Genomic DNA, 16,536 nt, shown 5'->3' on the forward strand with positions numbered 1-16,536 from the left:
AGATAATCCCTCCGTTCTTTATTTCTGCTGAGAAAGTTCTTTCTGCCATCTAACTGACATCCCTCTCACTCTCTACAGCCTACACTTACCTCTTTCCCATGCCTTCTTGCAGTTTTTTTTTAAAGATTTTATTTTATTCATGAGACACACACAGAGAGAGGCAGAGACACAGGCAGAGGGAGAAGCAGGCCCCATGCAAGGAAGCCCAATGTGGGACTCCATCCCGGAATCTGGGATTATGCCCTGAGCCAAAGGCAGGTGCTCAATCATTGAGCCACTTAGGTGTCCCCCACTGAGCCACCTAGGTGTCCCGCCTTCTTGAAGTTTTAAAGGGCTCCTGTATTCCTTCACCCAGATTATGAAGAGAAGAAGGCAGAGGCGACAGATAAATAGGAATAGGATTTGGATAAGGCAGGCAACGAAAGTGGAAGGCAGACTCTACCAGTTGGAATCACTCACCCCCTCTGGGGCAAGAAGACCTCATAAAACCTGCTTACTGCACCACCATCACCAGCCCCAAGTTCCCCCAGGACAAGAGACTTGGGTCCTGGAGCAGAGAGAGAGGCCCAGACACCAACTATGCTATTCCTAACTCCTCTGAACCTGAGGAAGGACATAGTGACTTGTTTTTAAATCTTATGTTTTATTTGATTTCTTTTAAGTGCCCCAGAAGTCCATGGAAAGGGATGCTTTTAGAATGATGGAAGGGCACTCCTTGATTCCTCTTCCTTCTCCACCTCTCTTCATCAAGGTCGCATGTCCACTTCTGAGAAGTCCTTCCTGCTATCTAACTGTAACCAATCATCCTGCCTATATTGTCTCACTGGGTTCTCAACAAGGTTCCTGTTTCTACCTCCCTCTGCCCTGTAGCTCCAGTGGTCCAAGGCTTGCTGCCACCCTGGTGCGGGGGTCCTCTCCTTGCAGAACAAATGGGCTGTCTATGTAAGGGGGAAGCAGTGGCACCTGGGATCCAGACTGAATGTGGCTGTCGGGGAGGGGGAGAGGGTGGTGGCCGCTGGGGTGCCCCTGGCTCACTTTTTCCAGAGCCTGATGCCCTCAGACACTGCGGGAGGCAGTGAGAGGAAATGAGCTCACACCGGCCAGCAGATGAATTCCTCCCTCCACAATGCACTGCGCTAACCTCCCCCACCCTCTCCCACTTCCCAGAAAGTGCGCTCTTCCCCCACCCTGCTGCCCTTCCCACCTCTTCCTGCACCTTGACCTGCACCCCATCCTGTCCTGGCCCTCCCCCATCCATCTTCTCCAGCCCCTCTTCCTCCCATCGTTTTCCTCAGGCTCCTTGGGTCTCACTCCCTGGTCCCACCACCCACCCTGAAATCCACTATATTCCTGGCACACTCTTTCCCTGGGGGTTCTGGAAGTAGACCCCAACATGGGTGGAGGGGGTCCCTCACTGAGAAACCTCCTTATACTGCCCCTCTTTCTAAGCTTCTCCCCCAGCCCAGTACCTTCCTCTGTTCACAAATGCTTATTGAGAATCCTAATATAGGGCAGCCCGGGTGGCTCAGCGGTTTAGCACCCCCTTCAGCCCAGGGCCTGATCCTGGAGACCTGGGATTGTGTCCCATGCATGGAGTCCCCAGGCTCCTGCATGGAGTCTGCTTCTCCCTCTGCCTATGTCTCTGCCTCTCTCCCTGTGTCTCTCATGAATAAATAAATAAAACCTTAAAAAAAAAAAAAAAAAAGGAGAGAGAATCCTAATATATAAAAGGGATGAGGGAGTGGAGGTTGCCCCTGGGGATATGGAGATAAGACCTAGCTAGCTCTTTCCCTTGAGGGGTCCTAGTCTTACCCGTCCTGACCCTAGAGTGAGATCTCTGAAAGGGAGCAATGGAAGTCCAGAGAAGCAGAGGAAGGCTTCCAGAATGAGGTGGCCTTGAGCTTTTTGAGCTTTTTAGGGCTTCGTGGGTGAGGTGGGGGTGGGATGGGGGGGAAGCACTCTAGTAAAAAGGACTATCATAGGGAGGCAGGAGAAAGCAGACTCTAGTGGTGTGGCTGGAGCCAAGCAGAGGGTAAGGAGGGTACATACGTGGGCAGGAAGCATGGAGAGATGAGGAAGGAAATGTGGGCGGGGATATGCCGATGGAGTGACTGGGCCGAGGAACTTAGATTCTAGCCTGGTGGGGGGTGGGGGGTGGGGGGGTGGAGAGGGAGGGATTTAAGTGGAGACGTGGCACAGTAAGGGAGGAGATGAGGACTGTGGGGCAGGAGTGGGGGAAGACACTGCACATGGGCAGAACCAAGAAACATCAGAGGCCCCCCAGACTTGGTGACCAACTGGTGTTGCAGGAAGGAGATGGAAAAATCTGGAGTGTTTTCAGGGAGAAGGGCATGCCAGACCCTGTAAATCCTTTGTATGTATATATGTATTCTCCCAATTCAGCCTTACAAAGGAGCTTCAAAATAGATATAATCCTTATTTTATAGATAAGGAAACTGAGGCCCAGAGAGCTTTGAGTATCTTACCCAAGTCCACCCGGGATTTGAATCCAGGCATTTGGGCTCCAGAGTCCACACACGTAACCCATAGGCTGTATTGCCAGTTGGGAGTAGCAATTAACAGCTTAAACTGTGGGTCTGTCTCTCGGAAGAGAGGCCTGAACTGGAGACATGGCTTTGGAAGTCATCAGTAGAACCAGGAGTGTGGTTCAGACTCTCCAAGGGCAATACAGACAGGGGACTGAATATGAGACAGGAGCTGAGGAGCACCCATCTTTGAGGGCAGGTGGGAAAGGAAGAGGCCAGGAGGAGGACAGAGAGGACTGTGAGAAAGCAGGTGGCCAGAGGAAGTGGTGCTCTATTGGGCAGAGAGGATACTTTCAGGGAATTGGTGGAGGCAGAGGCCAGATTATACAGTGAGGAAGAGCAAGGGGGTGAAGAAGGGGAAAGGGGCCTGTTAAAAAAGTTAGCAGCACAGGTGAGTTATGGGCGAGACATGGGCAGGAGAGCCACGGGAAGGGGTGATGAGTGGAGCTAAGGAAGAAGCAGCAGAATCTAGGGCTCCAGAGGAAGAACCTGTGTTCCCCAACTCCAGGTAGGGTAAGGAAAGGATTGTGAGGGAGGTCAGGGAAAAGTCCTCAGATCAGAGCCATCCAAGGCCAGGATCGGGCCTGGCCCAAGAGCCAGCTAGTTTTATGGTGTCATCAAGGAGCACTGAACCCAAGAATCCAAAGGCCTGGGTTCAGGTTCCCATCCTGCTCACCTGGTCACTGGATGTCTTTGAGGAAAAAGACATTCTCTGAACCTGTTTCACCCTCTGCAAGATGAGAACAATAAGGCCTTCTCTGCCTGCCTTCCACTGGGGGCTCACACTTGATAATGGATTCAAAGCACCCAGGGAGCTGAAAGGGAGAAACAGTAGGTGGAAGGTGGGTTATAGGACCGGTGGCCATGACCCTGGACAACAGCTTGGGCTCTTCCACCAGAGGGAAAAGAGCACCCCCTGGTGGAGAACAGTGGAAGGGCAGGACTAGAGGGGATCGCTAAGAGGCCTGTTCGTGTTCCTCTGGCTTTTAGACCCCAGCTTGTCCTCTGCTTGTCCCCTGAAAGCAACCCATCCTTATGTAAATTTTCATCTCTAAACCAAGTGTGGGCCTGGTTTATTCAAGTCAAAAGAGAATTATTAAGTGTTGATTACATGCAAACTGGCAGGTGCTGTGATGGGGGCTGTTGATGTGCCTGCCCTCTTGGGGTTCAGATTCCAGGGAAAGCAACAAACAGCAAAGGATGGCCTGGATGGTGCTGTCATGTGGTGCAAGTAGAGTACCAAGGAACACAGGAAGGGTCTCCCATAATGAGGGCAGAAGGTAGGGGCCCTGGGAAGCAGTGCATGGCCTAGACCTTGATGGCTCTCAAGTGGCAGAGGAGGGAGGTCTGAAATGGAGAGCTGGGGAGGGCATGGGGCCCAAGTTCTGGCAGAAACCCCAGGCATCCCACAAAGTGGACCTTGTTGGGCGTCTTTGATGTTGTGTGTGGGGGGGCAAGGGTCCACTCAAGAAGATACCAGTCCCTACCCTCCTCCCTGCTACCAGGTCCCTCAGGAATCTTACAGGAGAGGAATCCCATCTGAACTCCCCTCCGGGAGGGAGGCTACAGACCCCTAGCCTGCCTGGAGCCACAGGGCATTGGTAACCTGCCAGACAGCTGGGAACCCAGCCCAGCAACCTCTGGACAGCTGGCCTGGGGGTGGGAGCAAGAGGCTGCAGCTTCTCCAGGCTGGCAGCCGGGCAAACAAACCACGCCCAGTAAAACCCTGGTGTCAGGGTAGGGGATGAGTGAAAGATATCCAGTCCTACCATCCTCCACTGGTAGCCCCTCAGGGGAACCATGTCTGTTATGACTCGGGAAGAGGAAGGGGCCTGGAGCTGGGGTCTCACCCTGCGGGCTCCCAACTGTGGGACACTGGGTGATTAAGGACCTGGTGGCCTGGACTGTGTGTATAAGGCTAGCAGATGACTTCTGAGGACCATGACATCACCTAACACATCACAAAGATGTGTTAATGTGTTGAGTACCTACTGTGTGCCAAGCTCTTTACAAACATTGTTTCATTTGTTCCCCATGACAACACTATACGGTCAGTATTATTGGCCCCACTGTATAAACGAGGAAACAAGCTCAGAAAGGTTAAGTAACTTGGTGAAGTCTGATGCCTAACTGTTGCCCCATGAAGCAGGATCCCTCTGGGAGGAGCTAGGCCAGGTAGTCTCCTCCCAGTTCCAGGATGCTAAATTCTGAGATTCTATGTGAGGGCTTTTAAATTCTTCCAGAAACTGGCCTGGAGTCTTGCTTTTGCCACAGGCCCGCAGAGTGTGCCTAGCTGTACCGAACCCCTGTGCATTCTGCACACAGGAGCTCCCTTGCCCCCTCTCCTCCCTGTCTGCATTTTGCCCTTCTGGGGGGAGGTGGGCAAGGGGACAGGAGGAAAAGAGAGAGGAGGGGAGAGGAGGGAAACATGGAGGGAAGGAAGAGAAAGAGAGAGGGGCAGGGTAAAGGAGGAGGGGAAGGGGAGCTCCCACCTCCCCCTGGAAGCTCTGGAAATCCCCAGCAGCTGCTCCCTCTCCTCTGTCTGGCTCTGAGCCAGCCCTGGGAGGGAGAGGAGAGTTAGATGGGGAGAAACGAGGGGCAGGGCACCGACCTCAGGGGGCAAGCCCCTCTGTCCTGGCACCCACCCCACCTGGCAATTCCAGCCCCTGTGAGAGATTCCAGGCATGCTCCCCTTTAAGAAACCCTACATGCCAAAATCCACACATACCACACAGACACATTGGGGCTGTTCTTGCACTATAAAAGGATTCTTTGCTTTACAAGAGGGCTCAGCACATGGGAAACTTAAAATAGGAGCTTCCCCTGGTGTGGTGAAAGAAGCTCTGATTTCAGAAGCACCCCATATACACCATGCTTCTGGCACATCCAGAAAGTCAGTGACACCCACAGGGCCAGTAGGGCTGAGGCTGCCTTAAGACATTAACATCCTCCTGGGCACCTCCCTGGTTGTGCTGAACATCAGTTTCCCATCTGGGGGGTGGGGGGGGGCGTGTCTCTCAGTCCAGCAGACAGGCTGACTGCTGCTTGGCAGAGGTGTCCTAGGACACCTAGAAAAGACCTGGAAAGCCACTACACAGCACAGCTGTCAGGGCTCTCACAGCAGCCCAGAGAAAGGACAGATATCCAAGACGTCCCTGTCCCTATGTCCCTTTGATGGGGGCAGCCAGGAGCCCAATGCCCTACTCTCTTCCAACTCTCTCCTCCCCTCCACAAAGCCAGGGCACAAGGGAGCCAGGCTCTCTCTTCTGGGAAAGAGAACACAGCTGACCCCTAGAAGAGGTCCAGAAGGCTGATGGGGGTGGGGGGTGGGGTAGCTTTTAGGAGCAATTCAGGCCTAGCTGCACTCTCAATGAGATGCCTTTACGATCCTGTAGGCAGAAAATAGTGTTGGTCCCTAGCCCTCCTCCTACTTTTTTTAAAAAATTGAGGTGAAATTCATACAGCATAAAATTAACTATCTTAATGTAAACAATTCAGTGGCATTTAGTACTGACCCCCCAATCCCCACTTGTTTGCACTCAGAGTGGAGCTAAGGGTAGAGTCAGTAATGACAGCAACAGCAGATAATGACGAATGAAGTCCCCTTCCCCCTGCCAGGCCTGGTGCTGCCACTGGCCATTTAAATTAACAACCAAGATGCCAAACAGGCCTGGAGACTAGACCACAGCTCTGCTCCAAACATCACACCCAGGCCAGGGAAGATGCCCAGAGCACTTCATGCCTCCCCAGAACTTAGGATCTCCACCCCCCCCAACTCCCAACTCCTCAACCCTCCACCCCTCCTCTCCACCCTCCTCATCACAATCTGAGACAAACTAAGAACCCCTCTGCCAGAGGTAGGGGGGCCTGCCTCAGTCTGGACCGGAGGGGTCTCACAGCCCAGGGCTCCAGGCCACTGCTTTAGGCAGAGCAGCCCCAAAGAGCCCTGGAGTGTGGATAAGCCCAGCGCTTTAAAGGCACGCCCAGGAAGAGAAAATCCCACCACTCCAGACCCCACCCCAAGACCTCCCACCAAGTCAGGATGGTGAAGGGAGTAAGACAATCTCTAGAGAAGCCCCCTGACTCCTGCCCAGGCTGCTGCTCCTCTTAGAGCAGGATAGGGGCCCCCCTCACTCACCTAAGGGGACCAGCCCCCCTTGTCTATCTGCTGAGCTCCCTGGAGGGAGTGAGGAGCTCCAACCTGAGGGGGCCTTTCCCCCTGCCCCCTTCTGATGGAGCCTATGTAAAGGAAAGACAGCCCCCAGGGCCCAGCTGGGGCCGCAGGTCTGCCTTTGGGGGGCATAAGGAGAAGCTGCCCAGCCCACCCCATCTTTTCACTGCCATGAAATGGTGGCAGCAGCTGCTACAGCTGCTATAACTGGGGGAGGAGGGGAGCCTGGCGGGGAGAAGCCCCTCCATGTGTAGGTGGGGGAGGGAGACGGTTGTGTCGGTTGTGCCGTGAGGTCTCACCAGGGGATCGGCGGTAGTTGGCACGGGAGAGCTACCCGCCTCCTGCCGCTCCCTCATTCCGCAGGGCCGGGAGCCCCCTCAGGCCTAGGATCCCCGCGGGGCCGAGACCTTACCGAGCGGGGAGGGGGCTTCTCCGCGCGGGCGCTCTCCGGGGCGGGGAGGGCGGCAGCTGCGCGCCCTGTGCGCGCGCCTCCCCGTGTCAGCGTGTGTGCGCGCGTGTGTGCGTGTGTGCAGCCCGCAGCTCCGTGGCACACCGGCCCATCCCGCCCCAGAGCTCCCGCGGGGCTCGGCGCCCCGGCCCCGGCGCCCCCCACCCGCGGCGCGCCCACCCCGTCCGCCGCGGCCGCCCCGCCCTGCGCTCCCAGGCCCGCACCCGCGCCCCGCGCCCCGCGCCCGCCGACCTGCTCCATGCTCCTGCCGGCTACGCAGTCCTCGCCGCGCCCGCCCCGGGGGGCGCCGGGGGCGGCGGCCCCTCCATGCGCCCTGTCGGTGCGGCGACCCGGCGGCGACCGCCCAGCGCGAGGAGCGCCGGTTGTCAGCCGCCTGGCCCCCCGCCCCGCCCGCCGCGCAGGCCCCGCCCCTCCCTGCCCTCCCACCCGCGGGTGGAGGCGCCGCGCTCACACACGCGCGCGCACACCGGGCACACTCGCACGTAATGCACACCCGCTGCCACCCAGGGGCTCATCCCTGCCAGCACTCCTTGGACACCCTCCGAGGGGAGACTTAGGAGTTAGAAGGGCCCCGCCCCCTCATTTCACGGGGGCGGGGGCGGGGGCACAGAAAGGTTTGCCCCAGGTCACGCAGCAGCTTGGTGACAGAGATGCCCCCCCCACGCCCAGACCACTGTCTCCCAGGCCGATGCCCCTCCTCAGGGGTGACCTGAGAGCAGGTCAGAGACACCCACTGAGGCTGGGACACAGGGAGACACAGCACTGGCCCCCACCCTGTGAGCAGGGGTCTGGATCCTGTGACCTTGTGAGGACAGGGGATGGTGGGGTGCCACTCCCTGTTGCCAGGATCCAGCCTCTATTCAAATGTGTTCTGAGGTCCTTGGCCGCGTGTGGGGAGCAGAGATGGATTCCTGTCGCCTACCGTTTGCTTATGCCCTAGGCATATGCCAAGCAGGGGGAGGGGCCCAACTGTTTGCCCACTGCAGGAGAAGGGTCACCTGATGCCCCAGATGCCAGCCAGGTAGCTGACTTGTGGCAGTGGGACCACCTACTCCGGTAAAGACCAAAGAGGTGGCAAAGAGACTGCCTCCCCCATCGGAGGTGGCTCCTGACAGCCCCCTGCCCCCCTGTCCTGCCCCTCACAGGGCAGCGCCAAACTGAGGGCGATATCACATGAGTAGGCATGTGAGAGGCAGGCATGCTGCCCAGGAGTGTGGAGTCCAGAGCGGACAGGGGTGGGAACCAACCTGCCCTGAGGCGGGCAGCAGGGTGGGAGTGTTGGTGTGCCGGGGCTGGCTGTCCAAACCCCCTGGGCCAGTGCCCAGGCTGGTATGAAGAAGGTTCAGGGTTTCACCACTTCTCACTGCATCCTGGCCTCTTTGTTGGGCGCCAGAGGGTGAGGGGGCAGAGGGCGGGAAGCTGAGATGGGGCGAGTTAAGATCCTCAGTTGGCCCAGACAAAGGGGGCTTTATAGGCTGGGTGTGGGGGACATGCTGGGAGGAGGGAGGCAGGAATGCAGGCCGGGGAGGCCCTGAGCTCATGGGCAGCCGGGCTTGGGGCCGAGGTTGGACTCCCCCAGTCCTCACACCCTGTGGCCCTATGGAGCATTTGCTGCTTGGCTCCTGGGACTGCAGCCAGGAGTCCTGGCAGCCCCTCTTCCTGGGCCACCCATCCTCTCAGGGGGTCTGGTGGCCACTCCCCACGCACTCCCGGTCTTCCCCGCCCAGCTGGCTGCAGCCTCTCTTGGCTTCCCTGCCATCCCCTCCCAGTGGCTCCGTGGCCCCTGTCTGCTACCCAAGTTGAGTGAGTGCCCTGCTGGCTGCCTGGGGAGGGGAGGGACAGATTTGGGTGGGGTCACAGGGCAGGGCTATGGGGTCAAAGGAACTCTTTGTCTCTTCAGAGTCTGTCGGGGTCTGAAGAGAAAGAGACCGGAGACTGAGAGGAGTGCTAGCCAGCAAGCATGTCCCCCAGACCCTGACCCAGCCTCTCCCAGGTCGTGGTGGAGCTGGCCCTGGGCTGTGAAGGCAGGCTCCATTCTTCGCATTTGTTTCCCTCTGATTTTCCTTCAGGGATGAAGCAGCCACTGGGAAGTGACAACAAGAAGGAGGAGGTGGCTGTAGTGGCAGCAGCCACCCACGATGAGCTTCTGGAACAGCTGCTGCTTGGCTAGACCTAAAGTCTGGGGTTGGGCTTTGCAAGGTTGAGAACTGTCTGTCCCCAAAGATGCTGATCTGGCTCTAACAAATAGACTCCTACTAGCCAAAGTCACAATGGCTAGATTGATAAACCCTGAAGCTATTTTATCAACACACCCCTGAGAGTCCCTGTGAAGGACTACAAGATCCATGTGTGCAGCCCCGCAGTCCTCTTCCCTGGCAGCCTGGATCCTCTACAAGCTCCAGCTCTTTATTTCCTATTGCTCCACTCGACATAGGCCAGAATCTTGAGCCACAGCATTACCTCAGAGGGGCAGTGGTAGGGGGGGTGGAGACAGAGCCCAGCCCAGGTCATTTGACATATACCTTATTGACTCTCCTTCATACGAGGACAGTAGTCTTGTCTCTTAATTATCTTGGGCAAAAACCTCCCTTCAGGGAGGAAAAGAAGTCCCAGTCTGGCCAGCACCGAAATTTCCAGCCATCTTTGAGAAGCTTCCTAGCTTCCTCATCCATAAGCCAGGAGTGATACTATTACCCCTTGGCGGGTTGATGAAAGATTGGGATGTGAGTATAACATTCTTGGTGCACTGACAGACACATAAACCATCAATAAAAGTTAAGTACTTTCTACAAAGAGCTGAGTTAATTCATTTTATGTTGATTATTTATTAGGTTTAGTTTATCAGGTGACAGTTTCTAACCCTGGTCCCAAATTCTGGGAGACCATACCCTGGCTACAACCAGGTGTTTCTTTTGAGGGTGGCATCTGCCTCCCACTGGATGGGGAGCAGAAATAATGAGGGCAGTTTCCAGCCTGGTGCTTATTTCTGCATCCCCCCCTACACCCCCCACCAGCTTCCTTCAATTCACCTCAGAGCCTCAGGGGCTCCCCAGGGAGCAGGGAGAGGGTGGGAAAGGATCTGAGAGCCGGGTAGGGCAGAGAACTCCTGACTGACTCCCGGGGTGGGGGTGCCATGAGCCTGGGAAAGGAGGAAGGCGGCCGGTTACCCAGGAGGGAGTGGAAGATGAGCGGGAAGGGGGGGCATGGACCACGGCGGGGGGAGCCCACTCCTCCACCTGCTGCTCTGTGAACAAAGCCAAGAATGATGCAATTCTGGCCTGGTTGCAGCTGAGGCTCTCAGCAGGCCCTGAGAGGGAAAAGTGGGCGTCAAGGGTGGGGAGGACAGATGCAGGGAGCCTGTGAAAGCCTGGCCCTGGAGCCCCAGCCTCCTCCTGGAGCCCCTCACCCAAGGGGCTCAGGCCCCTCACCACACAGGCACAGCTGCCTTTGAAGCAGGAGCCAGACATGATGCAAGTAGGACATCATTCCAGGCAGCCTCCTCCGAGGGGCTGGCACCTCCCACAGGGGAGGGAGATGACGAGCCCCAGAGGCGGAGCTGGCTCCCAGGGCCCCCAGCGGGCCCTTCACGTGAGGGCTGGGGGGTGCTCGGCCGCAGCTCTCTGTCCCCTTCCTCTCATCTGGGAGACAAAGGCGAAATTCTCCGGAGAAGGTGGGATGGGAAAGCTCGGGAGAACCCTGACCCAGGCTCTGCACACATATTTATAGAATTCAACAAAACCCAAGGCAGATACAGAGATGGGTCCAGGAGGCCCGGCGTTCCCCTGCGGCAGTCATCCAGCCAGGGGGGCAGCGTGGGGCCGGGGGTGGTCTCTGCCAGCTCCAGGGCTCCCTGCCCCCTGCTCCCCCTTCTGCCTGGGAGTCAAGAGAACAAAGCCTTCGCCCTCTCCTTCCACTTGGAGGGAGTCTGGTTCCACTCGCCAGCACGGTGTGGAGGATGTGTCTCTGGGCAGAGTGTCGTGGGGCTGGGCATCGAGTGGGGACAGCAGAAGAGGACTGGAGACGCTGCAGAATTTTAAACCCAGCCTCGCCCACTTCTGCCCAGCCAGACCGGAGGGGACAGCTGGGTGGCATAGCCCGAAGGAGCCGCTAGGTGGCAGGAAAAGCTCACCAACTCTCCCGGTTCCACCTGTTCCCACCACCCGCTGCCCCTGCCTCCCCCCTCCCAGTCCGATCCTCCCGCAACCTCCTCCACCGCCCCCTCCAGCCCACCCCTCACTGCAGCCATTGGTGACAGCCCTGAAGTCTTCATTTTTCCTTCTGCTTTAGAGAAGGCAAAAAGCTCCCAGTTCTTCTCTTTGAAATGCCACTAATAATGATAATAATTAGTGCCTGTGGCTATTGACTGAGTGCTGAAGAAGTACCAAGCGTTTTACATGCATTATGTCATTTACTCACTCAGTATTTAAGTAAAAATACTCTCTTTCTTTTCAAGGGGAGACAGACCAAGAGAGCATAAGTAGACTGTCCAAGATCACACGACTAGCTAGTCGTGGACCCTACGTTCAGACCAGGTCTACAAATACTGGGCAGGGCCCCTCGGAGAGTGGCAACGAGTGGGTGTAGGTGTGCTGAGGAGACAAAGGAGCCTCAAGATGCCCTTGAGACCTTTCATCCACCATTCTTACCAAGTCCTGCCCCCCATACTTGACCCCTCGAGATTCTAGGAGGGTGTCTTAGTCTCAGGGTGAATGTGAAGTGTAAAGGTTTGCCTGGGGCGCCTGGGTGGCTCAGTCCCTTAAGCAACCGACTCTTGGTTTTAGTTCAGGGTCATGAAACTGAGCCCCACACTGGGCTCCGTGCTTAGCTTGGAGTCAGCTTGGGACTCTCTCGCTCTCTCTCCCCTTCAGCCCCTCCTTTCTGCTTGCTCACTCTCTCTCCCCCTCTAAAATAAATAAATATATCTTTTTATTTTTAAAGGTTGCCTGAGTGATTTAGGCTCACAAACCCTTGCTCTGGCTGAGAACCACTGCACGCTACCCTGATGCCTCTTCTATAGACTCCACAAGACATCCTGGCTTCTCCCCTTGCCCATGTTCCCCAATTCAGGACCAAAGGTGATTCTAGCCCAGGGGATCTTCCCCTGCTACCACCTCTACTCCTCCTCCTCCTCCTCCTTTTTTAAAGAAGGTTTTATTTATTTATTCATGAGAGACACACACAGAGAGAGGCAGAAACATAGGCAGAGGGAGAAGCAGGCTCCTTGCCAGGAGTCTGATGTGGAACTCCATCCCAAGATCCCAGGATCACAACCTGAGAGGAAGGCAGATGCTCACCCACTGAGCCCCCCAGGCGCCCTCCACCTCCACTTCCAGCCTGGCTCTTTGACCCATCCCTTGTTTTCAGCAAACATGCAGGGTACGTCTGTTGGTGTGCTGGCACAGCCCTAGGTTGTGGAGGTGGAGGACAGAGCAGAAGATGAACAAGACACAGAACCCTCTGTCCACAAGCCATGAGTTCATATCTAAAGCTGGGCCTATACTTATTTCTTCGTATGGTGTCCATTCAGAGAAACAGCCCCCTATCCAGAAGACAAGGATATGTTTGCCTATTGCCCTTTTCTTCGCTGGCACCAGGGCATGCGGAAGGATGGCAGCTGCAGGGAAGGGGCTCCAGGAGATGACACCCAACATCCAGAGAAACTTCTTGAAGTTTTCTTTTTTGTTAAAAAAAAATATTTTATTGGGCAGCCAGGGTGGCTCAGCGGTTTAGTGCCGCCTTCGGCCCAGGTCGTGGTCCTGGAGACCTTGGGCTCAAGTCCCACATCGGGCTCCCTCCATGGAGCCTGCTTCTCCCTCTGCCTCTCTCTCTCTCTCTCTCTCTGTATCTCTCATGAATAAATAAATGAAATTTAAAAAATATTTTATTTATTTGACACAGAGTGAGCGAGTTCGAGTGACAGGGGTGGTAGGGGCTGAGGGAGGAGAAGCAGACTCCCTGCTGAGCAGGGAGCCAGATGTGGGGCTCAATCCCAGGATCTTGGTATCACAACTGGAGCCAAAGACCAGACACTTACTCTACTGAACCACCCAGGTGCCCCTCTTGAGGTTTTCTTTAACTCTACCTATCTTCCACACCAGCTGACTGCTGCCAGACTGTCCAGTCCCATTTCAAACCTTCCAAACTTCTCCCAAGCTCAGCTGTGACCTGCCCACACATACATTTACCTCCCAGTATAAAGCTAGCTAGCCTCTCCTATTCTCCACCTATCTCATCACCCCCTGGATTTACAGAATAAAGGCCCAGAAATAAAACCAACTTTTCAGAAGTGAGCAGGGAAAGCCAGGCCATGATACTACATGGGATAAGACCAGAGGCCCAGGATGTGAAGAAGGGCACCTGAGCTGAGCTCTTTAAATGTAAACTTTCAGGGCACCTGGGGACTCTGCCTTAGGCTCAGGTCATGATCTCAGGGTCCAAGGATCAAGTCCCACATTCAGCTCCCTGCTCAGCAGAGAGCCTGCCTCTCCTTCTCCCTCTGCTGCTCCCCTTGCTTTTGCTCTCTTGCTCTGTCAGATAAATAAAATCTTCTTTAAAAAAATAAATGCAGGGGTAGCCCCAGTGGCTCAGTGGTTTAGTGCTGCCTTCAGCCCAAGGTGTGATTCTGGAGACCCGGGATCGAGTCCCAAGTCAGGCTCCCTGCATGGGGCCTGCTTCTTCCTCTGCCTGTGTCTCTGCCTCTATCTCTCTGTGTCTCTCGTGAATAAATAAATAAAAAATCTTTTAAAAAAATAAAATAAAAAAATAAAAAAATAAATGCAGACTTTCTTTTGGGGGAGAATTCAGCAGGGGGCAGTGGGTGGTTCAGTACAACCTCTGGCCCCTGAACAAAGCCTGCTGACCCTATGTGGGGAGCATCTTCCACCAAAGGGCAGCTCTGGGGCTCTGACACCAGGAGGAAGCGGTCCACACCCCACCTTTGGGAGATCTGGGAGTTACAGTCATGTCACATAGTTCACACTCTTACTTCAACCACCAAAAAAACTCCCATCCCTTGAGAAAATTCTGAAGACGACTGACATTTAGTAGTTAAGAGCTCCTACCACCATACAATCAAGTCGTTGTGTGTGTAAAAGGGGAACTCCAGGTTCAAGGCTAGCTGACTGGGAAAGGGGCTGATGTCACCTTTCCTCAACCACCACCTTGGCACAGGTACTGACCGTGCCAGCCCTGGGGGCAGGGAGAGCACTGAGCGGGACATAGGCTCCGTCCCTCCCAGACCAGAGGTCATAATGGGCATGACAGGCAAGCAGGCAGACATGTGGACAAGTAACAGAAGGAGCATTTGTTTGGCCACAAGCAGCCGGTGGAAATTCCAGTGCTGACCCCAGAGTGAACACTTGAGGGACAAGTTTCCAGATGAAAAGAGTGACAGGTAAGGGTCCTCCAGTGTGAGGGAGGGTGGAGTGGCAAGAGAAGGGATGCCATCATGTGGGGACACAGCATGTATCATGACCGGAGTGCAGCCTATGTGGCAAGGGAAGGAGAAACAGCCTTGGATGGCAAGTGGAGGAGTTAAAATTTTCTTCTCCAGGATGAGTCATCCATGATTTTTGACTAGGGCAGTGACCAGAGCGTGTTTTTTCTTCTGAAGAACTTTTTAGAAGGACTGGAGAGGGGATCCAGAAAGCAGAAAGAGTAGCTGGGAAGTTGCTGGAATTGTCCAGGTGAGGAGAGGAATGTCTAAATTAGGACATGGCAACAGAGGCCAGAGGCACGATGAAGTCGCATCTTAAATCAGCGCATCGTTGGAAATCTTGGAAGGGACTCCGCTGAGAGGTCAGCCTAACTCCACTAATGCCTCTTCAGAGCTGGAGTCAATGCCTGTGCCTTTGGCTGAGCGCCAGAGGAATCAGAGGATTCTGATTCTCCAGAATCCACACCACACAAGCAGGCACTTGAGTCCTTATATACAAGATGCTCACACTACGAGAGGCTGGAGGGAACCAAGACAGACGGAAAAATCCATTTTCTCAGCTCGCCCTCATCCTCATCCTTGGGGACACACATGCTAGAAGGATGGGAAGGGTGGGGGGGCCGCTCTCTTGCACCAGCACCACCTGCTGCAAGCTTGCAATGAAATTCTGGTCAGGCAGGTGCACAGCCAGGCACCATTAAATGGCCAAGGAACACAGGGGGTGACAGCTGTGGTGTCAGGTGTAGGGGGTGAAGATGATGGCAGGTGCCCGTTTTATTTATTTGGGGCTGTTACCAAAAGATTGCCTCTCCTTCTATGGGCTTTATCACTCAAGTCAGAGGCTCCAGCACCTACCTTTCCTAACAAACCTGACAAGTCATCACGACTATGAAGTCATCACGAACAACAATGCTGGTCTGAAATGGCGAAAACCTGCACCTCTACTTCGAAGAAATGCACACCAATGCTCTTGCCTGCTGGTGTGAGCAGAGTCCTTTCCAATGACAACTGCGTGCAAATGGTGGCCATTAGGGCATCATGCTTGCTCTGAGTTAAGCATCTTCCCTTGTAGTGGTGTTTGCCCTTCATTGCTTGGCACACCTTTCCTTATCAAAACGGAGAAAACTTCAGTTAGGAGTTCTCGCTGTCATAGAAGGGCTATCAGAATTGATACACCATCTCATCCTCACTCAGACCAGTGGCTGGAGGATGAGCTGACTGGGGCAGGTGGGGATTCTCAGACTCCTCGGCCCCGGGAGGCACTTCTTACCAGTCCTGTCCTGTGAAAACGCAACTGCCCCCAACTGGGTTTTAGCTCACGCAGTATGCTTCCTGCTCTGAGGATGCAGGGGATTTGTAGGAAATTCCCCCCAATGTGCCAACTTGGTACCATGGCCCCTGAAGTGGGGGACTTGGAGAGGGATTAGGTGGCAAAGTGAAGAGGGGAGGTTCCAGTGGCTCGGAGTACACACGGTTGCCAATTGGAGAACTATTCTGTTCCCTTTCTCTCCAGAGGCACTGGGCTGGCAAGGCAGGAGGGGATGCAGGTTAAACTTACGGAAACCTCATCTGCCATCCTAGGGAAACACGGGGACTGACCGCTGGCTGGGGTGACATGTATACTCTCCCTAGCCACAGTCCCACACCACTGCTCACCAACCAAAAGGTCACACAGTGGAATTCTCCTGAACCTGCTGGGGAAAGAGAAAGCAGCTTCGAGCAATGGCCTTGGCCTGGGGAACTTCCAACATCTCTAATTCTGACAAGACCAGTTCTGGATGTGTCCAGCTCGGTGGACAGCATGGAGATGGCCCAGTCACCAGGGGTGGGTCATGTGACTTTATAGGGCTGGTGGTGGTGCGAGGAGTCACAGGAGATGGAAGGATTGACAAACACGAACCCAAATCACATGAAG

The 16,536-nt window shown here is 55.2% G+C and overlaps 1 protein-coding gene across 2 annotated transcripts in view; it reads right to left on the reverse strand.

The window, feature by feature from the left end:
• The window catches only part of ARHGAP23 (Rho GTPase activating protein 23), an 80,534-nt gene extending 72,967 nt beyond the window's left edge, over positions 1 to 7,567 (reverse strand). The window contains exon 1 of one of the 2 annotated variants that reach the window (XM_072747384.1): positions 7,418 to 7,567. In XM_072747384.1, coding sequence (XP_072603485.1) covers positions 7,418 to 7,426 — 9 coding nt within the window. In that variant the 5' untranslated portion in view covers positions 7,427 to 7,567. Of the gene's footprint in view, positions 1 to 7,016; positions 7,089 to 7,417 lie in introns of those variants that run through there. The other variant, XM_072747379.1, reaches the window with a different exon arrangement.
• Between the last annotated feature and the right edge of the window lie 8,969 nt (positions 7,568 to 16,536).

Source organism: Vulpes vulpes, chromosome 2 (assembly GCF_048418805.1).
Source record: "Vulpes vulpes isolate BD-2025 chromosome 2, VulVul3, whole genome shotgun sequence".
NCBI classification, from domain to species: Eukaryota; Metazoa; Chordata; class Mammalia; order Carnivora; family Canidae; genus Vulpes; species Vulpes vulpes.